At 38.8% G+C, this 25,547-nt stretch overlaps 1 protein-coding gene and 1 long non-coding RNA gene across 2 annotated transcripts; both read left to right on the top strand.

Annotated features, from left to right (window-relative positions):
- Positions 1-5,263: 5,263 nt before the first annotated feature.
- On the top strand, positions 5,264-17,941 carry DOLPP1 (dolichyldiphosphatase 1). The gene is made up of 8 exons (XM_072431348.1): positions 5,264-5,479; positions 10,563-10,663; positions 10,745-10,829; positions 10,913-11,012; positions 11,841-11,939; positions 12,018-12,146; positions 14,047-14,136; positions 15,154-17,941. The coding sequence occupies exons 1-8, from the start codon at positions 5,404-5,406 to the stop codon at positions 15,188-15,190; spliced, it is 717 nt and encodes a 238-aa protein (XP_072287449.1). The 5' UTR covers positions 5,264-5,403; the 3' UTR covers positions 15,191-17,941.
- A 2,617-nt stretch (positions 17,942-20,558) lies between these two features.
- Positions 20,559-23,980, top strand: LOC140344287 (uncharacterized). Its single transcript, XR_011923540.1, has 2 exons — positions 20,559-21,398; positions 22,847-23,980. It is a non-coding gene; the product is annotated as an uncharacterized lncRNA (long non-coding RNA).
- The last annotated feature ends 1,567 nt before the right edge of the window (positions 23,981-25,547 follow it).

Here is a 25,547-nt window from a genome sequence, read left to right as displayed (position 1 = left end):
TCTCTCTCTCTCTCTCCATATACCGTGTTTCCCTGATTTTAGGACATCCCCAATAAGTAAGCCACCCCCGATTTTTAAAAAAATAATTAAAATAAGACACTCACCCGTTTATAAGACAGCTCCAGATATCTGATCCTGCCCCCCCCCCCCCCCAGCCTTTTTTCGTTGAATGGGGAAATGTAAACAAATCATTCCCTATATACTGCCTGAAATAGCAGACATTATGTGGTTACTTCTTTCTTAACCTCCCTTGCAGTATTCCAGAGTGTGGCTCGGGGTTAATTTACAGTACCAGAGTGTGGCTCGGGGTTAATTTACAGTACCAAAAGCGAAAGCCCCGAACCACACCCGGGATGGAATTGCCAGGGAGTTTTCAAGTCTTACCTGTCCCCACATCCCTGCGGCATCCTCCAGCAATGCAGTTGGAGGGCGGGACGGTGATGCTGGGAGGTGGGACCAGGCAGGAAATTTAAAATAAGTATTTTTAAATGTACCGTTTTGACATTTAAAAATAATTATTATTCAGACCGCCAGAGAGGTTAACATGTGGCTTCTTGCAAGCTCTGGATATGAAGTGAATGAAAGTACATAATTACACCGAAGAGAAGAGGAAGGATTCAGTGCTGCTGACTGCGAGAGTCAAAACAAATATAATCAACAGATTACACTGCATCACAAAAAAAATGCTATTTGGTCTAATCCATGTGTCCCAAACTAAATCAAGTGCGCTGAATCAGGACGTCAGGATCTTGAGTTAATTAGGCGTACAGACGCGATTAGCTACATGGTTTAACCTTGCAACAACATATTCAATTACACATATTTCACCTGAGTCCTTGTTCAACACACGTACACTTCAGAAGTGTTTTAGGCACTTGCTTTTGCGTTTGTGGCTCTCCGCTATCTCCCTGTTGCAAAAACCAGCAGTAGCCTTGATATCTTGTTTCCATAACAGAAATGTCCTGGTGGAACCTCTCCCCTTGTTCATCACTCACATCACCCAAATTTTGTGGGAAGAAGTCCGGATGGGAATGTAAGAAATTATTTTTAAGTGATATTTGGCAGCCAAGTTTATGGTATGCTGTTAGCATGTTGTTCACGAGTTCAGCATGGTTTTCAGCTCGCTGGTTGCCCAGAAAGATTTGTGCAACTAGCACAAACGAACCCCAAGCAGCAAGTTCAAGTGGGTTGAGTTTTTCTCTGAATGTGGCATCACGCATCAAGTTACGGATTTTGGGACCAACAAAAATGCCTGCTTTCAGTTTAGCATCTGGTATAACTTTTCCAAACTTGTCTTTCAAATACTGAAAACCCATACCATCACATCCCATTGCAATTACAAAGTTTTTAACGCAACCTAACTTCATCATCAGACCACTGTTATTCAAAGTATATTTTATCTATATTTTATCTGCATAAATATGGAAATTATATTCCTAATCAATGCATATAGATATTCAATTAAAGAAGGTTCATGCACAAATAATAGCTAGTCATTCAAACAGTTTAATTAAGAAACAAGGTAAGACAAGATTATATATATATATATATATATATATATACACATATACATATACATATCTATTTACATATTCATAAACAATCTTGAGGTGCAACACCACTCACGTTAGAACAGAAGCAAATGTTGTTTTCCTGTTTCAATTTCTTTATTAGTTTTCATTTTAATCATACAAATAAACAAGCCAACATAAAATATGTCATAAATTGTTCATATTCCAACAAATCATAAATAAACAGTTCTTTAATTATATATGTCTATCCCAACTTTTAATATTTCTCAGTTCTAGTTATTACTTAATCTCTATCTTTTATTAGTAATATCTCAATACACAGTACTCCTAATTGGTTCGTCTCTGTATTGTCAACTGCTTCCCCACTCCCACCCCCTCATATATTCCTCAGTGACAAAATTATCTACTATGACCCTTCCTATTATCTCACTCAAAACAAACATGTAATTAGTTTCCTAATAAGAGGAGAAAAAAGTATTTTTAACTTTCCCTTCATTACAACATAATTATACAGACCCTACTTCTGTTTAGTGATTCCATCCAAAAAAAACAACAAAAAAAACATAAAGGTAGCAAGAAACCTTCTGTTCCTCTTGCTGGGCATGAGCAAGAACAGAGGTTTCCTGCTACCATTATGCAGCATTAAAGTTTTCAAACTTGCTTTGCTCAAGTCTATGAACAATCTCCACTGCTCTGGTATGTATTCGCAACCTAACTTCATCATCAGACCACTCACGTTGGTACAGAAGCAAATGTTGTTTTCCAGCTAGTAATAACCTGCAAACTTTGTGTGACGATCACGAAAGTGTGAAGTTGTCGTTCCTTTTTGTAGCAAATTCCATTCCTTTAGCCTCCTGGGTGGTTCATTTCTGTCTAGATTTTTATGTCTAAAAGCAGTACATTGTTTTTCATGAAAATTTATTTTACAGTATAATATAATAGTATGAGTATAAAAAAGTTTGAAATACAAAACTATGTCCAAATAAAAAATTACATTAAAAAAAAAAATATATACTCATGCTGTTATAATATACTGTAATATAAATGTTAATGAAAGACAATGTACTGCTTTTACACATAAATCCATTGTATTGCATTCAATAGATATTTTGTATTGAATGCAAAACAAATGGATTTAAATTTCCCGGCCGGCCCCGAAAAAAATGTCCGCACGCACCAACGTCACCGGGAACCCCCTGCTGACTCATCGAGCGCAGAGAACGCCGGCTGGAAGAAGAAGGAAGACACAGAGGATGCCGACGGATCAGTTGAGACTTGTTTTAGCTACCCCGAGTGTGTTACCGCTTCCAGCTTCTTTTTTCTACCCTGAGTCACACTTGGGGTTACTGCTCAGGAGGTTAATCTGGAGGCTAACAGTTCAGACTTCTCTTTTGACAAAGGTCCCTTACTAGATCATTGTCTTATAAAATGTGGCTTACTCTCTTTAAATTGGGGTTTATAACATTCATTAACATTGACATCATCCTCCTGTTCCTAATCCGACATGTCACTGTCAGTAACAACATATGTAGGAGGGACCGGCACTGGATTCAGAGCAGATTCATAATCAGGATAGATGAATTTTGACTTAGTCTTCTTTGAAAACCCAGCAATTTTACTCATACAGAAGTAGCAGTCCGAGTGATGGTCTTTTGGCTCACGCCAAACCATAGGCATAGCAAAAGGCATTTTATTCCTTTACCCATTCAACCATTGCATTAGGCCAATGTAACACACCAGACAGCATACACAAAGTAATACTTGTAAGCAAATCTCACCCTCTTGGTTAGGTTCTTGCGTTGATCACACGGGGTATATTTGCCCCTAATGTATCAAAAATTGTTTATTAACAAAGCTCCGCCTACTCATCTTTAGCTCAAAACAGACTCATTATGGCCAAGCTTTACTATCCAATAAAATGGTTTCACACTGGAGACAAGCCCTTGGTCCATCTTGCCTTTTATACCTATTTCTGAGGTCAGGCTACTGACTTGCTGGATCATGCATGCCACCAGGGGACGGGATTCAGCTGAGGCGGCAGCAGGCATAGTGGTAGCTGCAACTGTTTTAATGTTCCTATATAAAATACATTACCCAAAACCAACCATTTGAACAGCTATAGCAAGTTTAGCCATGACCTAAAATCTGTACATGATTCTGAGTTCAGATTTGGAATCAGCACACTGGATATCATGTAAATCACATGTTTTATTCCCAGTAGCAAAATCGTTGTTGTGCAGTGTTATCAGATGAATAGGGTTACTAAAAATCAAGTAAGCAAATGTTTTCAAGCAGTGGTGGACACAGACAACAGAGGGACACTGGAAAACTGACCCCACCACAGTCTCTATACTAATGGCTCCCACTATCTTCTCTTTTTTGCCATTCTCTCTCTTTTAACCCCCTCACCCCCATCTTTCTAGTTATTCAATCTTCCCCACTCTTTTTTTTTGTGTCTACCCTTCCTTGCTCCAACCTGCAGGTCTACATGTGCAGGCCTCTGAGGGTGTGCAGTCTTCAGCCAACAGGAGCCCCTGTAGAACCTTGCAAAGTCCTTGCCTGCAAGCCCACCTCTAGTTGACATCTTGCAACCCACGCTTTCAGTGTACAGCCTGCGCCATAAGTGGTCAGCTAAAAGCAAGCAGACATCCTGAGCCCATTATGTCTGCCATGAGAGAGCTATATTATATTCATGTGTATCAAGCAAGTCTGCAAATATGTAATGTTTTTCTCTTCCCCCTACTGTCCCTGAGAACACCAATGTGGTCCCTCTTACCCCGAACAGCAGTGGTTTGCTGGCTGGTGACCATCTTCATATTAAAGTGGAACTAAACTGAAAATAAAAAAACCTCACGTACCTACTTATGCTCAAAACCTTGATCCTGTTGTAGATGTCTTTGATTGGGTCCTGCACCTTTTTGCTGTCTTGGCCCAGGTGCAGAATAAGCACTGGCGCCGCCATCTTCGTCCTCTTTCTGGCTATGTCACCTGACCTTGCACTGTGCATGTAGTCTGCTTTAAAGGGGGAGAGTAAAAAGTGTGATACTGCAGGATCTGAATTTTTTTCCCCTGAGTGTTGCATGATGTAGATATCCCAGGAGGCTCTGCGCTTCCATTTTGTCCTAATTGCTACAGCGAAAAAGACAAAAAGGGAGGGGCTTCACTTTTTTTTTTTTATCAAGGGTTTAAAAAAAAAAAAAAAGGTATTAACATTTTTACTTTACATAAAATGGCTGTCACCCCTTTTATTTAAAGTAAAAATGTTGGCAATAAGTCGGCTTTAAAGAGTAGTCATGTACTGCCCCGCATTATTTGTAGGGCTGCACACCATGGCACATTTATACCCTTTGCACCATCCCCTTGCCCATTCTCAGATGTTTCTCTAGCAGTGTGGCACCAGGAATGAGCTTCACCTCTCATGGAATCAGAAGGCAGATTCACATTTTTTCCTATCGGTGACAATATTTCACATTCGAATTCTCGCGCTCACATTCTTTCCCATTCCTGCAAGAGTACGCACAATAAACCGAAGTCAGTATGAAGGCTGTACAAGTGATTTTTACGTCACCCAGTCTCCTCCACCGCATAGGAACTGGCCGCTACCCTAATCTGAATCTGCCACAGCGTTGGGCCTCCGCTACATCTGATTGGCTGTTGCATAAAAACCCTTCTTATGGATTGGCCGACACACTGGCGTACAAGCGCCAGCTTTCTCCCTCTGACTTACGGCCACCCTATTGGACACAGCTTGTGACTTCTCTGCCCTTTTATTGGCTTCTTCTGACATGCCTGCAGTCTTTTTCCTCTCATTGGCCCGGACATCTTCCTATTTCTTCATTGGTTTTTTTCCAACGCCCGGTATCCGGGTAAGATGGCGGCAGAAGAACAGTGCTTGTTCTCAGCTCAATGGCGCCCAGTTTCCCTCATGCACGTTGAATATCCTGCAGGTAAAGACGGGCTTATAGTTTACATCTCTTGACAGGAGCTGGTTGAAAAGGAGTTACGGAGAAGGATTTATCGGCGAAACTGCGATCTCTTTATGGGACTGTCTGGGTTGGTAATTGTGCACATGCGCGGCGTCTCTGCAGTGTGTTTATCTGGCTTGTCTGTGAGCGATTTCGAACTACCCGCCTGTTTTGGGGGGTTACTGATGAGTTGGGTCACAATTCAGGGTCATCCACCCGCCTAAAATTTCTTCCCACCCAGCTTAAAAACATTTCTGGGTTGAGTTGTACAATGTCACCCCGACCTGGCCTCATTGGAGACTACGAGTCACACAGCTGTGAATGACCATTGTTACAAGCCCTGAGAAATGCAATTCACCTATCCATCCCATTCACTAATTGTGCTGAGGCCAAATGAACCCGGTTACATTCATTGATTTCAGGCTCAGAGCTGCAATCTCTGGGTAATGAGACAAGGGCACAATCTTAGCCCAATCTGTTTGGCCTGGGAGAAAAGGAGCAGGGTTTAGGGTTTTATTAGACCCCCGATGCTTTAATAGAGAGTATTCAATACTAGCCTTGTAATGTCAACAATAAGGTTGGTCTCGCCACCCCCTTATTGGCTAGTAATAATAACGATCCCTTTTTTTTTTTTTTTTTCTTTGTAGTCTGTAGTAATAAAATGCCCAATGTTCCCCCATCACTTTTTATGTTCAGGTCCACTGCAGTCATTTCCCCAGAATTTTTTAAGCTGGGTGCGAAGTGGGGCAGCCTTTGTATTGTGACCCAACTTTTCTGTAACCACCCAAAAAAAGCTGAGGGGTTACTGGAAAGTGCCAGGTGGTGCACCCAGCTAAAATTAGCCAAAGAGAACACTGAACTGTATATATTTTTGGCTGTTTGAGTAGTTAAAGCAGAACCAAACCCTGGTGAATACTCGCTTGTCCCCATTATGTTGCAGGCGCCACTCTTCGCTTTCACGTTATGATCTTTGGCCATCTTGACTGGCTGGGTGATGTATCTCCCATGGAGTTCATTTAGTCCTGCTACCCACTGGAGAAGCTGGGATGTGCTGGTTATTCTGTCAACAATTTAGTGAATGTTGATAGATGGGCGGCAATCATAAGAATGCTTATTGCAGAGGAAACATTCCCTGTCTCTTTCTGTAATAAAGCCCAGCCTGAGCCTGATCCCAAGTGCTACCTAAAGGGCTTGGCTAGGTGACACTCCAGCAGTTCCTGTCTGCTCCCGTTTTTTTTTTGTTTTCCAGCATGAATTAGAAGAGTATCTGTGCAGGTGTGATATCAAGTGAAGTAGCTGCTGTAATTGGGATGGTGGGGGAAGAGGGCCGATTTCACTGAGCATGTGTGAGAGCTACATTTTTTTCTTTTTTTTCATTGAAGAACAAGTGCCTTCTGCGCATGCCCAAGCCATGAGCCTCCTGGGGTGCGTGTCTTGGGTATACCAAAAGGCTCTGCACCATTGCTGCGACTAAGATGGAAGGCTAGATTGTAAGCTCTTTAGGGCAGGGTCCTCTTCTCCTGTGTCACTGTGTATTTGTCAGTCATTTGCAACCCCTATTTAATGTACTTCACTGTGCAATATGTTGGTGCTTTATAAATCCTGTTTAATAATAAAAAAAGGCTAGGTCAGGGTAGAGTTTAACCCCCCCACCAAAAAAAAAAGATATTTTTTTTTACTTAACATAAAAAGGTTGTCTATCTGCAAAAAGGAGATTAGAGTCTCTTCAGATTAGCCGAATATAGAGTTTTAAAAAGGGTTCCTGAATCCGATTTTGTCACACTCATTACACCAGGCTTGTTGTGACTCAAACATATTCAAGCCAGGCAATTATCATTTTCATAGGACACTAGTAACCTCTCCCAAAATACTTCATGATAGTCTCCTTCAATGTGTGAACTCCACAAAAAAACAGACAGAATGTATAGGAGCTGTTTTTCCTACCAAAGGTTCTTTTTCTTTTTTTTATCCATCCAGACTTGGGATTGACACACCGCACAACCCTGTCTGGTAAGGCAGGAACCCACTTTAAGTTTGCCCACATAATATTTTCATTGATGTAAATTATTTTTCATGGTTGTATCAAAGAGTGTAGGAGGAACAAGTGGTGTATGGAGAAGAGAAGGACGAGCAAGGGCACCCAGCTGTGCTCTCCTCCCTTGTCTTGGTTAGAGGTGGTTCCCGATAGGTTGTTTATGGATTCATCCTGTTAGATCCTTGGAACTATTTTGGGTGACAACAGTACACATCAGATTCTCAGCTCAGACGAGTACAGCCATTTATCTTGGGCGATATCATATATCATCTGACCTGTGTACATAGCCTTCATTACATTTCAGTTACAGGGCTTGTGGACGGTGAAAGGTGGAGAAGCAAATTGACAAGCTCGTCTGATTGGCTCCCTGTTCTCCTTCCCCTTCATTAGCCTGTGCTTTACCAAGGCTGATGATACCAGGTCCAATTCTGGTATTTGCAAGCTTTCATTAAAAAAAAAAAAAAGAAAAAAAACAGTTCTCATTTACTCCTACAGTTCATAAAATGTGTTTTTGACCACTGTTCCCTGTTGTAGGAGACACTAAACAAAAATTGAGCCCTGTCATTGCTGAACTTTCTGAATTTGCTAATTGACTGGTGAAAGGCATCTGATAATTACAGTACATCGAGGCTAATAGTAAAAAGAGCTGATTTGACTAAACTAGATGTTCCAAGTCGGCTTTAAAATGTAGGACAGCCATTAGGCAATGCAGACTGGTATTTTCCTGGCTGTGTTCCTCTCAATACATTTCCTTTAAATAGAGTTTGTAAAATGTTTTCTGTCTGGTAATGAATAAACTTGTTGGTGTCCATATATGTTAATTTTGCTTACAAAATCACACTATTTAGAAAAGTAGAACTGTGTTAGCAGTAGGTTCTAGCACAGTAGATTTTTGTCTAGTTTAGACCAAATAATTTGTATTAAATAAACACACACAATGAAGCTACTTTGCCACAGAAAGCCTGTCTTTCTTTTTTTTTTTTTTTTTTTCCTACCTACACCTAATGAATAAACTAAAACTGATGTAGGAAAGAGACCGTTTGTTGTACAGGGTCTTATTAGTCACAGCTGGCTGTCTATGGGACTGTTGTGAAGATAACTGTATTTTATGCACTACTCCAGGCAAATGTAAAAGTCACTCTTAGTACTAGTTAAATTAATTTAATATGTATTTTAAATACTGTAAGTCTGTTTATTATGTTCCTTATTTCCCCATTCTCTGCAAAGTGACATGTCCTCATCAATGTATATTCAAAAGGGTATTAAAATATAAAGAAGCGTGTAACACCTTACCAGGCGTAAGCTCCTGCAAAACAGATCTCTGTTCTGGGCTATCAGAAGACCTAAGCCCTATATAGATATCCGATAAATGTCAGACAGTTAGTGCTGGAAACAATATTTCATGACTGTTTTCTGTGACAGATGAATGTATGAGATTTGTATACAATGCTGTCATCTTCTATGGAGAGGACAAGTAAGTGCCGCCCCGCTGTGCTCTCTATTAAATAGCACACAGTCGTTCCTGATTGGTTGTTCTTTACTCTCCATGGCGGATTCATGAACAGTGTTGTGGTACCACTGTAAACGTCAGGGATGACCACATATGTGTCGGGCAAGAATCAACTGACGCGTGCATAGCTTTATTTATCCCTGAGGGGATGAAGGGCTATCGGGAGACGTGTTCCCCTAATAGACAATTACTCAGGCTCTGAATAGTTAACAAGCTCTTCATGTAAGCCACAGCTAAACAAGATGAGCCACATTATACATATGAAAAACTACAGCTTTACATTTTGGAGTTGAAATATGCCACTGCTGATGCACTGATAACTAATTTAAAAACCTTTCTGATTTGTGTCTCAGCATTTTAATGATAATGAAATTATCGTTCATGCAAACTGTTAGCTGCTAAAGGATTTTATGTTTAGTCAACTAAATGACTTTGACAGTTCTTAAAAGACTTGTCGATAATTTCAAATTACTCCCTATATAGTATGGTTACTTGCCCCCCCTTCCAGCCTTCAAATTTGCCAGTAAAGGCCATGGGTACATTGACGTCACATGTCTATAAAAAGCCCCCCAATAATTGATAGCATTGAGCTACTGCTGTTCTGCTATACAAAGGGTTACAAGAAGCCTAAATAGATTCACTTCACATCACTACCGACCATAATTACACATACACAATAAAATATCTAAACCTTTATTTGGTTACCGTTTTGGATAGAATATAAAAAGGCTAAAACGTACCTAAACTCAGAATTTTAACCTTACCTAAAAGGGTAGACAATGGTAAAAATTCAGTTTGTGTATTTTTTAAATGCAACACCCAAAAAAAAAAAAAAAAAAAAAAAAGGGGCAGCAGCGCTCCTTATTTCTTGATCACCTAGGCAATCGAAAAATCGAAAATGAATGGGAGCGCACAAGCTTCCCGGATACCTACGTCACACATCCTAGGAGGCTCTTGGCTGCTCCAGAAGGAGCCCTTTCACCAAAAGGGCAAGAAATTGCCGATCTCGCGCATGCCCAGTGAGATCGGCAAGTTTTTTTTTCCCATCTGTTACCCGATCTCACAACTGCGTTGGGTGACGTAGGAAGAAGAACACGGAAGAACAAAGAAAAGGTAGTGGTGCCTAGTGCGCCAGCCCAAAGACGGATGTTAGGACGAGGCAGGACCTGATGGAACAATTCCCTGAACTGTTCTACAGAATTAAGTGTATATTTTTTTTGGGGGGGGGCCTTTTTTTGCGTTTACTTCCTATTTAGGTACCCTTTTTTTCCCCCACCTCTGTCCAACAAAAGTCCCCATTAGATGATTTTTTTCTCTCTGTTCTGATGCTCAAAATGTTATACTTTTCTCTTACTTTTAGTATCCAGGAAAACTAGAGTGTATAATTACCTCAGATACAGATGGCAATTAATACTGACCATGTTTTTTACCGCCATGCAATAAAAAATATAGCTAAAGATGTACTTTGTTAGGTGTGTGTGTGTTTCCCACTGACCCCTTTCTGCTGCTGTTTCCTGCAGGGGACTTCTATGGGCAGCTGTTGGCCTACCTCAGCTTATCACCAGTCTTCATTCTCGTCAGTTTTGTGACTCTAATCATATTCAAGAGAGAACTTCACACAGTCAGTTCACATCATTACTGCTTATTTTTTCTTAAATCCTTTTGTCCTAGATCATAGCATAAAAATTATCTCTGTTTGTAGATTTCCTTTTTGGCAGGCTTGGTAATGAATGAAGGTGTAAACTGGTTAATAAAGCATATAGTGCGGGAGCCACGTCCTTGTGAAGGTGAGTTCATGTTTTTTTTTTTTTTTTTTTTTTTTTTTTTTTTTTTTTTTTAAACTTGCTAATCTCCTTCTTTAATTTGACAGGGACACACACAACAGTTACCACAGAATATGGGTTACCTTCCAGCCATTCTCAGTTCATGTGGTTTTTCTCTCTATATTCATTCCTTTTCCTTTATCTACGGTGAGTTGCATTGCTAAAAAACAACTTTGTAAATTACATGTTGTATATTTTTTAAATGGGAACATATTGCAGGACATTTATCAAGCAAATGAACAACACAGATATAAACCAGGCCCCCCTTTTACTTCTGAATTCCAGGGCAATTAACCACGACCGATTTGCAAGATCTGTGACTGTTTTTTACCCCAAATATCCATAATAATGGAGTGGTCAGGGTAAAGTTTCATCCATATGCAGTGCTACTGTAAGGCAACCACAGATGGAATTTATGACTTTGTAATAGTTTTTTTTTCACGGCTCCTATTTAATATTTTGTTGTGTGACAGAATTGATGTCCCCCATAGTGTAATTTGTGCTAAAAATAAGTATTACAAGAAGAATATCCTTTCCTGGTATATAGTGGGCACCCTTCAGTACCTAAACTAACCTCACTAGAGGAAGCACACGTTTATAGAATAAATGAAATAGAAGCAGGGATATTCTAGTACTGCAGGACATTCAGGTTCTTACCAGCCCTGAAAACTGAAAAGAACCGTAATGATGTTGCTAAAATTAACTTCAAATCTTGGGACCAGCAGTCATGGGCCACAGTTCCTTAGGCCCTGCACTACAGCAATAAAGCATTGAGGAAGCAGGAAGTGAATAGCCAAAGCACAGTCACATGTTGGGAAGTGCACTTCAGTTTATTTAGGAGTAATTGAAAACAAAAGTAAAATTTTTATTTTTTCTTAGGGTACTGCTTTGCAAATGTATTCCTCTCTCTGCTCTTTCCATTATGTGTGTGTGTATATATAATTATTAATTTTTTTTCATCTTATATCTTTTCAGAATGCACCAGACCAACAATGCTCGGTTCTTGGACCTACTCTGGCGCCATGTTCTGTCTCTATGTCTCCTGACAGCAGCATGTCTGGTATCATATAGTAGGTAAGTGCAGTAGAGCTCACATGCTTCACATAGGTACTGTGAATGTGCTGCCCTCTAACTTTCTTCCTTCTCTGGCAGAGTTTATCTTGTGTATCACAGCTGGAGTCAGGTTGCGTATGGAGCTGTGGCTGGAGGCATCTTGGCTATAGCTTGGTTTGTTTTCACGCAGGAGATCCTCACACCATTGTTCCCCAGAATTGCTGCCTGGTAAGCTGTCTTTAGCTGGTCTAATTTTGTCTAAATTTCCATGCAAAAAGCAGTACAATTTTTTTTGCATCGAAATTTATTTTTCATTGTAGGCTATAATTCTTAAGCATAACTCACTGATCTTTAATACATTTAATAAAAAAATAAATTTATTAATAAACTTTAACAAAACACAAAAATCTGTTAATAAAAAAATATTTAAACATGTAATATAACTGTACAGTAGCATATATTTATTTATATATATATATATATATATATATATATATATATATATATATATATATATATATATATATATATATATATATATATATATATATATATACACACATACATACATTTCTTTGTATTGGACTCAATACGGCTATTTTGTATTGAATCCAATACAAAATTATTTGAATTTCCCGCTGATCCTCCCGCCCGCACAGACGTCACCGGGAGACCCCAGAGACTGTCTCTGCATTCACCGGCTGGGGATCAGAGGAGGAGGGCGGGGACCAGCAATGGAACAAGGTAAGTGTTTGTTTTTTGTTTTTTGTTTTTTTTGTTAAAAGCGACCCCGAGTGTGACTCCAGAATACCATTTTTTGCCTGGAAAACCCACCAAAGTCACACTCCGGATTACCACTAGTGGGGTTGATAATAATAAAACTTGAAAATTGTCTAAACTCAAATTCTGTTTTGAAACACTCCTATCTGTATAGTGCAGTTAAATAATAGTAAATAAAATGACATGTGCAGTCTGCTTTAAAACTTATTAGCATTGACCTTCTTTAGTTTACTCAATGCCATGGTGCCTAATATTGCTACCCGCTGGGTTTGATACAAAAAAAAAGCAACCACCTGCTTTCTCGTAGGGGAAGCTTTATAATAAACTAAAAACATACTATAGAAAGATAAACAACACATTAAGAGAAGGGTTAAAAATAAAATGGAAGGAAAATGGGTTTGGATCACTTGTATGTCATTCAATTATCCCCTTCTAAAAATAGTAATACATGCTGCTATATAGGAAATCCATGGAGCCCAGATCACATTAAATTTCTCCAGATAGTCATAGTCAGGCTGTTAGTTGCTCCATTAGCCTTACCTTCTATTAAATCAGCAGTCTGAATTATCATGCACTATAACGTCTCAGTGAGAGAGTGATGTGTTTTTATGTAACAATTTAAATCGTATAAATCTCCTGGTAACCTTCCCAAAGAGCTGTAGTTTAGCTAAGGAAACAAACTTTAGACTGAGCTTAAGATCATTTGGGGTACAAGTTACAGCTAATGAATCTTTGAGCTATGTGAACAGGGTTTTTTTTATCGGAGGCAAACCTAGAGCCTTTAAAACACATAAAGAGCTCAAAGCTCATAGTAATAACGATGTGCTCAAAGCACATCATTATTACTATACCTTTTTTCCTATATGGTTGATATTTAAAGGAAAGAAAAATCTATTACATTATTTTAGTCCTGACAGTTTTTACAAATAACTTTACTTGCCATGGTACCTCCAAAGTGGACCTGGCCTGTGAAAGTTGCTTAAAAAAAAAGGCAAACCGAGAGCAAAGTCACCAGTATTGTCTGTCAATGACTTGCCACGCCTTGCCTCTCTGTTATGGTCTCCCCAGCAAACTTATTTTTTTGCCTATACAGACCAAAGCACCTAAATGCTGGCCTCCACCAACTGCACATACTATTTTCCTCTTCACTGAATGGCCAGTTTCAAAGGACCAGTCTTCTTGGATGTATCAATTAGTCAACTATGCTTCTGGTGGCTGAGCCTAGTTACTTGAGAGTATAGAATAGCTAAGGCTAGTATGTACTGCTGGTGGGGCTTCTATTAAACTAAAGCTGTTGGCTTTGCTCTGTAACCAAAATTTATGAATAAATATATTTTATTGCCCACAGGCCAATCTCAGAATTCTTCCTTATTCGTGACACAAGTTTGATCCCCAACATCTTGTGGTTTGAATACACAGTCACCCGATCAGAAGCCAGGTAAACAGGTTGTTTTTTTTTCTTTTTTAATCAACCCTTGCTATTGAAGGAGATTTAATACTCTCATAAATAGCTGGTTCAAAACATATTACTAGTGTTCAATTGCCTACTCATCTTCGCAAAAGCTTTTTTTTGTAATTTTGTGAGGAAAAAAAAAACAAGCTGAAGGCAAAAGGGGGTATGCATTTGTATGTAAACATTTTGTTTTAGTTGTGAATGGGCCTAAGAGCTCCATTTCTAAACCATTGGAACTATTCAAAAGGGAGAGAAAGGTATACAGCCGTGATCAGGTTTGTATTACCGTTTGTTTCCACTGAGCAGATTTTTTTTCTCATGGTTTGACATTTATTCCTCTTTCCTATTGTATCCAGAATTTAATTTTTAGGCTTGTGCTATACCATATGTCTAATATAAGATTTTTGAATATTCAGCCTACAGCTGGCAACACATTACAGTCGGTACAATCTTAAACTGGGGCTTTACTGAATGTTTTTTAAATTTAATATATTGGTCAGGTAAAAGTATACAATATTATCATTGGCACATTTAAAGGAAATTGTAATGTCATGATAAAAAAAAAATCCAAAAGTATGTGGCTACCCATCAGCATTAAGTTCACGGGGTTCCATTGAAAGATTCTGGTAATGTTATAGGATACAAACACATTTTCGAATATTGTACATTTTAAACTTCGTGTCAGCAATTTGATGGAAGACTCTTCTGTTCCAGCTCAGATCTCGACCTGATTGAATGTCTGAGATTAAAATCCTGACTGGGTCTTCTCATCTACCAATAACACCCTGTCTATAGGATGCTCTTTGGCTAAACAAATTTTTGCAAACACATGGGGATCAATCCAGTTGTAATGCTAATGGATTTGTAATGAGATACAGCAAGCCTATGTAGGAGTGGTAGTCACCACAAATTTAGCTGTATAGTGTAGGTTGTTTGCTTGCAGTTTTGCTGTTTTCTATTGTGATCTGTGGTAATTTGTTTTCCCGTTTAACACTATTCCAGAAACAGACAACGTAAACTTGGTACAAAGCTTCAGTGAGTCAACAACAAGCAAAGTGTCAGGGTGGGGTATGACAGTAGTGTCCACAATATCATGGCGGTCGGAAGGAACTGAAGCCAGTACAGCCCATGGCGCACTGAGGAACATTTTAACTGACGGAACAAAAGAGAAAGAAAGAGGCCTTTACTGGGTTTACATTGCCTATCTTGCCAGTGGGTCCCCTCTGCATGTCAGAACTGGGGCCAATGCACTCAAATGCACGCTGTTCAATGATCAGTCAATTGGTGGAAGACAGACTGATGGAATATTATAAGAGCTAATTTTTTTTTCCTTTTTTCATTTCCCTCTTCTTTCACCTACATAAATAAATTACATAAAAAACTGAACCAATTTAACTGCATAAATACCCACCTTCCTATTTATTTATATATATATTTTTTAATTATAAATTAAACCTAATAAGTGTGGGGTGGATAATGCTGTGAATTCGAGCAATTTCTTGGTCAATGCTGCACTATTTTTTTTTTTTTTTTTTTTTTTTTTTTTTTTTGGACTTGGCACTCATATACTCTGTTAAACATGGATGGAAGCAATCAAGAACCTGTGCTTTATCAACTGGTGTGCTCAGCAAAATGTCATTATACTGCAGCTATGCTTGCCGCAGTGCCTATAGAAAGATGACAGCTGGAGGGCTTGAAAATTTCCAGTTGCACTTTGAACTAGATTTCAATTAAGGACTACAAAAAAAAAAAAAAAAAAAACATTTTACCACTTGATCTGTTTTTTCTCTTAATTATTGTTGGTGTGAAAAAAAGAGGAAGGTAGGAATATTTGTTAGCACAGAAGTTGCTTATTGAGGATGATTTTTGTAGTGTCTGGTGACCTGATAGTGCTTTATCTGGTGGCTTGTATGTCATGGGGCTGTCAGCTGCCTTTTGATGAAGCTGTCAGTAGCTTCCCAACAGGTGCTCAGTTCCCATACATTTCCTGTAAGCATGAAACTAAGGAGGTTGCCTGATTTATAGAATTCATTAAACTGTTCAATTTGAGTCTAAACAGAGGCTTATTTTCGAGTCTTCTGATTTTACTTTAACCTGCTTGTTTTATGTTGTTGCTGACGATTTGGAGACTTCTGCTCTATAGTCTCTCATATGGTTCATATTTACCATGGCTCTCTGGTAAAGCCAATATTAAATACATATCGGTTTCCTGGTTTAGTTGGCTGCCTCCTATGGGAGAAAAAGTATTTTTAAGAATAACCATTGAGATTTAACTTTATCTTAAAATAAACTTAGGAGAGGCAGCTGATTCTTTGAGCATGCAGATATGTCAGAATAAGTACAGCCTGCTCACTTGCTGAAATATGTAGTTGGGATAAATGGAAAAAAAATTACCAAATACATTTTTAAAGAGAATCTGTCAATAAATATAACATGCAGTGATGGAAATATGAAGGCTACCATTTTTGACTTTGTAAAAATGTAAATTTTTTTATGATCCATTAAAGGACACAGGAAGTCCTGTACATGCAGGTTATTCTGCCACTTACAGTACTGAACAATAACAGACTAGGCCGGCCTCAATAAAATCTTCTTTTACCAGCATGTTCATATGACACTATTTTCCCTGGCTCACTGTAACCATTCCGGTACTGTTCATTTAATGCCTTCTGATGTTGGAAGATGTCTGTAACCTGGAATTGTTACCCTATATTTTGGTGTCCAATGAACACCATCCTAGCTCATTCCAATATGGTCGGTTCTGCCAGCCCAGCTTCGATAGTCCAACACGATCTTATGGCTGCTGTAGCGCATGTCCTTGCTGCCCATTTTAGATCAGCCTCATCCATTCCCCAGCAGAAGCTGTTTGTGATCTGGCCAAAGCCTTGCAAATTTTCAGCCTCGGTGCCATTGGCTATAGTAGCTGTCCGATTCTGACTCTTATGACCCTCCATTTCCTTGGTGGTTCTATGCGCCTACACTACACTGAGAAGTGTTCTGCCGGTCTCTCAGCAGATTCCAACACATCCTTGGATTTGTTAGGTCAGAAACATTTCTAATCTTTAAAGTAATGTTATTAAAAGATTAAACATTAAGAGTAAATGCTGACAAGGTCTGTCCTAAGACTGAGCTGTGGTTGGTCCCAATTCATATTTGGTTAGTCCTTTTCAGCATGTAGTGAGGTTGCAGTGCACTTATTGCTGCCTTTAGGGAGACGCTAGCATGTACCATCTACCAGCTGCATCCCCCATAAACAATGATTAGGGGGTCATAGGGCAGACACTAGTTCTTTAGAAAGGGGCTGACAAAATGTTCTGTCTCCTCAGTTTTTGACATTATACACCATTAATCTGTAAGGTGGTTTTGGGAATCCTGATTTCAGGTTTGGTTATAAGTTTTCAATCAGACAGCTCTTGAGATGCAGGCTGCCTGCCCATGAAGTTGTTTATCTGTTACTTTCCCTTCAGCTGTAGTGCTTTTGTGCATCCCTAAGGTACAATATTTCCTGTGACCATTGATCAGGCACTTGCATGCGTTCTAAAAACTGAACCTTTTAGTGGGTGGATTATTCGTGGATTCCCCCCTGGAAGGTCCAAGTCTTCTTGTGTCCCTTAATGGAAAATTATTTTACAGTGAGGCTTAACAGAAATTCTATTTTAATATCTCATTGCTGGATTCAAAATCAGTTATCGGTAACGAGTGTTCAGGAATCCTAAAGTTCTCCTGTAATTTTGTTCGAGGTCTGTAACTGAAAACATTAAAGAAAATGTATAGTCTGTTCCATTTCTAAGCAATGTGTTAAATCTTGTTCCTAGGTATAATTTGTCATTCTGTCCTTACATCGGTGCAGCATTATTCTCATCACAAAATTGACTGAATGCTGTGCAGTGCTACACAATGCTTGTGGTCTACTACTCTTACTTAAAGCAAATCTTTATTTTTTTTTTTGTATAGTTTTCCTTTTAAAGTATATCTAAAGCTCAACCAATTTTTTTTAATATTAAATAGAGTAGAAGAGAATTAAAACTGCTGTCAGTTATTGGTTCTCATCTGTCTCATTAGGGAGAAATCATTTTACATTCTGTCCTATAGCCTTATCAGGAATTGAAAGGATAGTCTTTTACAATTTCATTAAGGATAGGTCCAAAATGATATTGTTCATCAACAGCCAGGTGGATCTGGGGCTAGCACTCTATGCATGTCAATCGAGGAGAGCATGGCAGGGTGCCGCTTGCTTACGCTGTGTTGTGTGTACCGTACTCATTCATTTGTCTATCACTGGAAACGATAAAGATCATTTTCTAGTGACAAAAATCCTTTTTGTATTTAGCCTAAGGCTACATACACACGTGCAATAATTATCGTTGGAAATGAACAATTAAAGACCGATCGTCTGATAATGGTTAACAAAAAAAGTAAACAACGACTGGTCGACGAAGAAAGTCGCTGGAAACAAACCATCTGTACTTCCTTTTCTGTGTCACTTTCCAGCGCAGTTCTGTTTCTCAATTTTAAAGTTTACCTGGCAGTCAACTAATAATGAATGACACAATGCAAATTTCTACAAAAGTACAACATTTTTATTAACAAACCTTAAACAGAAAAAATATTGTCTAGTGTGCTTGCTGCACCTCTCCTTTGAGAGCCTGTAGCTCCCTAGTTGCAGCATAGTGCTTTGAAGTGCGTCTATCCTGCACAGCAATTTTTGCTTTGAAATGTCACCTGTGTGGGAAAATAAAAAAGCATACAGGTAATCCCTAGGTTAAGGACATACGAACGCCTCCTAGATACGAACGGGCTTTTCTGCTAGCTGTGTGCAGAATGGAGGCTTGAAGTTGGAAGGGGGCGGTTTGCATGACATACAGAAAAAATCTTTTGCTAAACAGCTGCTGTTGTGGGTGATCTTAGTGGGGGAGCTCTTTCTGCAGTTTCTTCAAACTCTTTAATGACCAAGACAAACTCTACAGTTTGCTCCAAAAGTTATTTAAAGTCTAGGCTCCATAAATCCGTGTTATTGTTTTTTGTTTTTTTTTGCTTTGTGAATAACTCACAGTGAGGATTTTATACAGTAAACATGTTACATAACATGTTAAAAAACAAACATCTGTCCTAATTGCATTTAATAAAATAATGTACCTGTTCCGACTATACAAATTCAACTTAACCCCCCTAGCGTTCTAATTCTGTCTGTATTGGTATGCAAAAAGCATTACATTATCTTTTTTGCTTGGAAATTTATTTTACATTGTAGTCCTATAATTCATAGGCGTAACTCACCGAAATATGTCCAATATTTAATAAATTTAATATAACTTTAAATAAAAAAACATGAAAATCTGTTTAAAAAAATAGTGAATTATATAATATAGCTGTACAGAAGCATGTATAATATATATAAATATTGCTTTGTATTTGACTCAATACAGCTATTTTGTATTGAATCCAATACAAAATTATTTGTATTTCCCACCGCTGCTCCCGCCCGCACCGACTTCACCTGGAAACCTCGGGGATTGTCTCTGTAGCTCGCAGCTGGAGATCCGAGGAGGAGGACGTGTCCCCAGGACCTGTGGGGACCAGCAGGACGCTGACAAAGTAAGGTAAGTGTTTTTTTTTTTTTTTTTTTTTTTTTTAAGTTTTAGGAGACCCCAGGTGTGACTCGGGATTACTGCTTTTTGCAGGTAAAATCCCCTACGAGTCACACTCGGGATTACCAAGTCCCTATCTTGTATGTAACCCCGGGACTACCTGTATTGAGTTCACAGATATTGTATAGGTAAGTTGACACATGGATATGAATGCTTACCAACAGATTTCGGCTCTCCTCATGCCTCCAACACTCTCAGTCTGCTCTGATGTGTCCCGCTCAGGGCATTCCTTCTCTCCCTCTGGAATACCATCAGGAGCTAAAAAGTAAACATGTACAGAAAAGAAACATTAATTACTAATTTACACATTACCATATTCAACCTATCTCTCTACCTTTTAGGTGCATTCCTGGGTCAAGATCCAATTGTGAGGTATACACACACATGTTTTTGATATATTTTTAAGCCTTAAAATTATGGCAATATCCTACCTTCATGTTTAGGGTGAACCTCTACCTCTTGCTTTGGCTATCGCTTTTTCTCTGCCTTTTGCTCTGCCTTCTAGCAGCCAGCCTTTTCTGTTTTAAAGCTTGTCGTCCCAATAAAAAAAACAAAAAAAACAAATTACTAAACATAACAAAAAATGCAGGTTTTTCTCCCCAAACACACCTGTTGAAGTTAGTCAACATATAATAGGTTGCACCTTTGTTTTTTTAGGATCCTCAAGCATGACTTTCTCGCAATTTTTCAAGTCAGACAACCGCTTGCGGAGCTGTTCCTTGGAACACACAACCCCAAGTTTCTCCTCCAGCCTGCTCTGCACAGTATCCAAGATGCTATCCTTTCTGGCATTTGGATATGGATTAATCGCCCTCCTGCTCTGGTAATCCGCCTAGTCAAGGATGCTCACCATGACCTCTATCTTAGTGTGACTCATGGGTGATGCTCTCCTGATGTTTTAAATTGGCTGTGGCAAGTTTTATAAAAAATGCAAGCACAGGATATGATGTCACAGGACAGGAAATGCAATGAGTGCTGGGTAATCTGGAGAGAAATCAACCGTTCAAGGTCATCCACGAGTATTCCTTCGTTTAAACCTTCATTCCTATGTTTTTTTTTTTTTTTTTCTGGAATATTTTTTTTTCGAAAAATTCTCATAAGGTATGTGTTGCTGCTTTGCCTGTCCTCGTGCGGTATTTCAGTGTGTAGTGGTGTAATGTGACTAATGGAATTTTTTTTCTATGTTTTGCAGAGATCATGGTCTACGATGCGTTCAACGACCCATACTTCATGCGTGGATTCATTGAAACCTTCAGATCCTATCCCTGTCTGTGGAAGGTGAAGTCTGGGGAGTATGCCAACAGGTATGCTATGGTGGAGCTCTGCAAAAGCATAAATCCTGCCGCCAACATTAATTATGTGAAGCACAAGATCCAAAACTTGCCCATGTTCAAAAAAGAATTGAACAAAGTGAAGGCTTCACAGCGGTCAGGTCCTAGTGCAGAAGATGTATTATGGTACTTCAACCTCTTGTCTTTCACCACTCTTTATGAGGAAGGTCGTCTGTCAGTGTGCAGCCTGAGAGAGGAGAACAATGTTGCAGGGGAAAGTACACGGAGCCTTGATGGGACTCCTGACATTTTCATGACACGAGACCAGGTTAGTTACCCACAAATATATTTATTGCATAATTTTTAAAAACAGAGTTAGTACATTCAGTACATTAGTACAGATTTTTATTGAAGTATAAACATACATTGTGGTCTATTCTAAATTGTCGTGCTGTCCTGCCATTCCACTTCTCTAGTTGTGTTGAAGTACTGCAAGCACTTGTTTTGGTTTTCTTTTGCCAATACCAAAGCATTCTGCGGTACTGCATGCTGTAGATCCACTAGACTGATAATTTGGTGGCTTCTTTCCCCTGGTGCCATGTGTGCTGCTGTAGCAGAATCTTGCGCTATTAGTGGGTCAATGATGCACTGCAATTATTCCAGTGTAGTGTAGAAAATTAAGCAGCAAGCATAAGACTACCTTGTCAATTTTGTCCATCTGCAAATTTATAGCAGTATGAAATATTCTTAAAGGGTTTGCTAAAATACCGAATGCATTCTCAACCACCCTTCTAGCACAAGACAGCCTGAAGTTGATTTTTTTTTGTAAGCAAATCTCGCCCTCTTGGTTAGGTTCTTGGCGTTGATCACACAGGGTAAATTGTCCGGTTTATTAACACAGCTAAGCCTACTCATCTTAAGCTCAAAAAATACTCACTATGGCCTAGCAGTACTATCCAATAAGATGGTTTCGCACTAGAGACAAGCCCTTGGTCCATCTGGCTTTATATACCTATTTCTGACGTCAACTGACTTGCCCAGACATGACCAGCCGCTGCTAGAACATGCATGCCACCAGGGGATGTGATTCTGAGGTGGCAGCAGGCATAGTGGTAGCTGCAACTGGTATAATGTTGTTATTATTATTATTATTAAACAGGATTTATATAGCGTTCCCATGTAAAAATACATTACCCAATTACTGACCATTTGAACAGCTATAGCACGCCTATAACCAAAAACTGTACGTGATAGGCAAATTATGAGTTCAGATTTGGAATCCGCACACCCAATTATCATGTAGTTCACATGTTTTTCCCAGTAGCAAAATCGTTGTGCAGTGTAATCGCCATAAGGAAGATGAGTTTGATGCCTTTGGCTTCAGCATTGCTGCAAAACTGTGGAAGATGACCCCAGAATAAGCATGTGCTGAGGGGCTGGTCATTACTGATGTGGCCAACAAAGGGTTGATGCAGTAGTTTAACCCACACTACTCTACTTTTTCATTCCCCACTCCATACCAGCAGCCTCACCCCCCTCCTGTATCTAACTACCCTCCAAGCCACCAATATGAGCCTTGCCACTGTCCTTCCTCAGTTCAGCCAAATGACTATAGTTTTGGCCATGAAAGCCGCAAATATACGGATTTATAACTTTAATGTGCCACAACTATTTATTGCAGTTATGTTGCTGTTAACATGGTTATTTATACTTTTTTATGTGCTATAGTTTTACAAAAAAGTTGCACTTTATTAAATAAATGTTTTCTATTTTTAGTTTGTTAGTTTGTTCCACCTGAAAGAAAAGCCCCAAAGGAAAATCAAAGAGGAGTGGACTCCTATTTGCCCAGTCTGTGATTACATATCCTGAATCTGTGGAGGAAGAAAAGAAGAGGAGGGAGGGAAAGCCATGCTTTAAAGGGCAACCAGAGTTAAATGTAAAAACACAAAATCTTATTGTTCCAACAACATAATTTAAAAGATTTGAAGAGCTGTGTCTTCATAAATGAATCCTAGGCTAACATATACCGTATTTTTTGCCCTATAAGATGCTCCGGAATATAAGACGCACCCAATTTTAAAGGAGGAAAATCTAGAAAAAAAAGATTCTGAAAGATTATTCCCCTTCTGATCACTCATGTGCTATTCAAATTCCCTTTCTGATCACTCTATGCCTTTCAAATTCCCTTTCTGATCACTCTGTGTCATTCAAAATTCCTTTCTGATCACGCTGTCATTCAAATTCCCCTTCTGATCACTCTGTGCTTTTTTTTCCACTGTACGGCAGTTAGGACAGGGAACAGCAGGTGGCGCTGTGCCGGCTTCTTTCGCTCTGCTTTACAGACAGGAGAAGACACGTGCTGCTGCCAGAGAGAAGAGGAGACAGACGCTGCTGCAGCCAGAGACACACGCAGGATTGGGTATTGGGTGAGTATATTATTTTAGTTATTTTATCACACCTTTGTAGTATTGGACGCACTAACTTTTCCCCCCCAGTTTTGGGGAAAAAAAAGTGCGTCTTATACTGCAAAAAATACGGTAACCACTAGTTTTGCAAACGAAATAGCAATATCGTTTAGTATCATACTAGGTATAGGGATGGCGGTAAGGTGTCCCACCCGACGCGTTTTGCCCATACCGGCTTTCTCAAGGGTGAGAGGAGACCTTAGAATTTATAACAATATACAGTATTAACAATCCATATATATGCATTGACTGAAGGTTAGAGTTATGTTTACAATTAATCAATAAAAGAGAAGAAAAAAAAAACAAGACTTGCTTAGTAATATTGCTGGGGCTTTTACGGCATTAGGAGCCTTGTAATACCAAATTGCTACTTGTAAATGATTTAAAAGTGAGACCGATATCAATTTGGACGTACTGTGGTTTGGAGAGAGTAGAATGCAGAGCATGGGTAAGTATGAATGACTATTTTAATAGAAATAAGTGTGTGAGCACAATAGATATTTATAGTGTGGTTTCGCTTATGTATTATATAGCTAGCTAGTAGGGATACTGTAACTTGAAAGAGGATAGTGTTAATAAAGATAATGTAGCAAGTATAAGTAGGACATTGATTTACTAAAGATAATTTTTGGTGTTACTTCTAGATGTAAAATATGTATTAAAGATGTTATGATGTAATTATCAAATTCGGCCACAAGATGGCGCCACCTACTGGTGTTTCCTGCTGATGTGACTTCTAGATAAAATATTTTTATATATATATATATATATATATATATATATATTTATTGTGTGTGTCACAAAAATGGGATGTAGTGGCTTCCGTCAAATGACATGGGATGATAGCTAGTCACACAGGGAGTTACAGGGTAGAAAGCAAAGGTCAACATTGTTTCCTATGAGGTGTATGTGTACAGTATTACAGGGTAAATGATTTTTAACAAACATAAATATTGACAATACATATACTTGCATTATGCACAATCAAAATAATGAACTGTTTCTATATTCATAAGTGCATTATTGGTAAAAAATATACAGTATGTAACTGGTGTGTGAAAGACTTCATGTCCAGCAGAGATCTTCCAGTGGCAATGTATCTTAACATGGCGGTCAACCTCTGTTCAGCTGTTATGGACTTTCTGACGCAGGTATCTTCTTTCTGTAGAAAAGGTCCCATTTCTGGAAGCACACATCCGACATTCTAGGATAATTTTTGTAGTCATCTGGGGATGTCAAGCGCAGTAGGCGTAGCAGATTCCCATGGGAAACTGTATCTTGCTCCATCAACTAATCTTTACACCAAACCCTGCGCTTATTCACAACCTGTTCTTGCACATCATGTTCATTTTGCTCCTCACTTACATACACCGTAGCAAAAGCTACTTTCTTTGTCCTTGAGAAGACGTGGAAAGGCATATTGCAGAGAGAGATATGTGAACAGTCTGCAGGATGGACGTTCCTTGACAAAAATGACCGATTGTTCATACACACATTTTTTTTGACCTTTATTTCATGTACCTCACTTCCTCTGGTACATAGCATTACACTTCCTGCTTTGCTTAAACGATCTCATCTAGCTTGTGTACATTATCTTTGAATGATCGTATTGTTCAAAATATTCGTTGATCGGACGTTAATCATTCATTTTACAATGATAACGCAACCCAACAGAAAAAAAATGTCTTCACTTGCCAAGGATTTTTTAATATATTTCATGAAACTTTCATTTGCTTCTTTTAAATCATACATTTTCTTTTTTTTACAAAAATTTATAGAAAGAGTTTTTCAAGAAAAAGTTGTTTAAATGACCTTCATGTATTTTGCTGCATTTGTGGTGAATTTTCTAAGCAAAACAGAATTTGTGAAACAAGCATATCTTGCATATTTTTGCATCACCCCCCTGGCGTTCTAATTCTGTCCATATTTTTACACCAAAAGCAGTACGTTGTTTTGCTTGGAAAAGTATTTTACATTGTAGGCCTGTAATTCTTAGGCACAACTCACCGAAA

The sequence above is a fragment of the Pyxicephalus adspersus genome, chromosome Z (genome assembly GCF_032062135.1).
Source record: "Pyxicephalus adspersus chromosome Z, UCB_Pads_2.0, whole genome shotgun sequence".
NCBI lineage: Eukaryota > Metazoa > Chordata > Amphibia > Anura > Pyxicephalidae > Pyxicephalus > Pyxicephalus adspersus.
The sequence above is the reverse complement of the archived record's forward strand: the minus strand, read 5'-3'. Positions and strand labels throughout refer to the sequence as shown.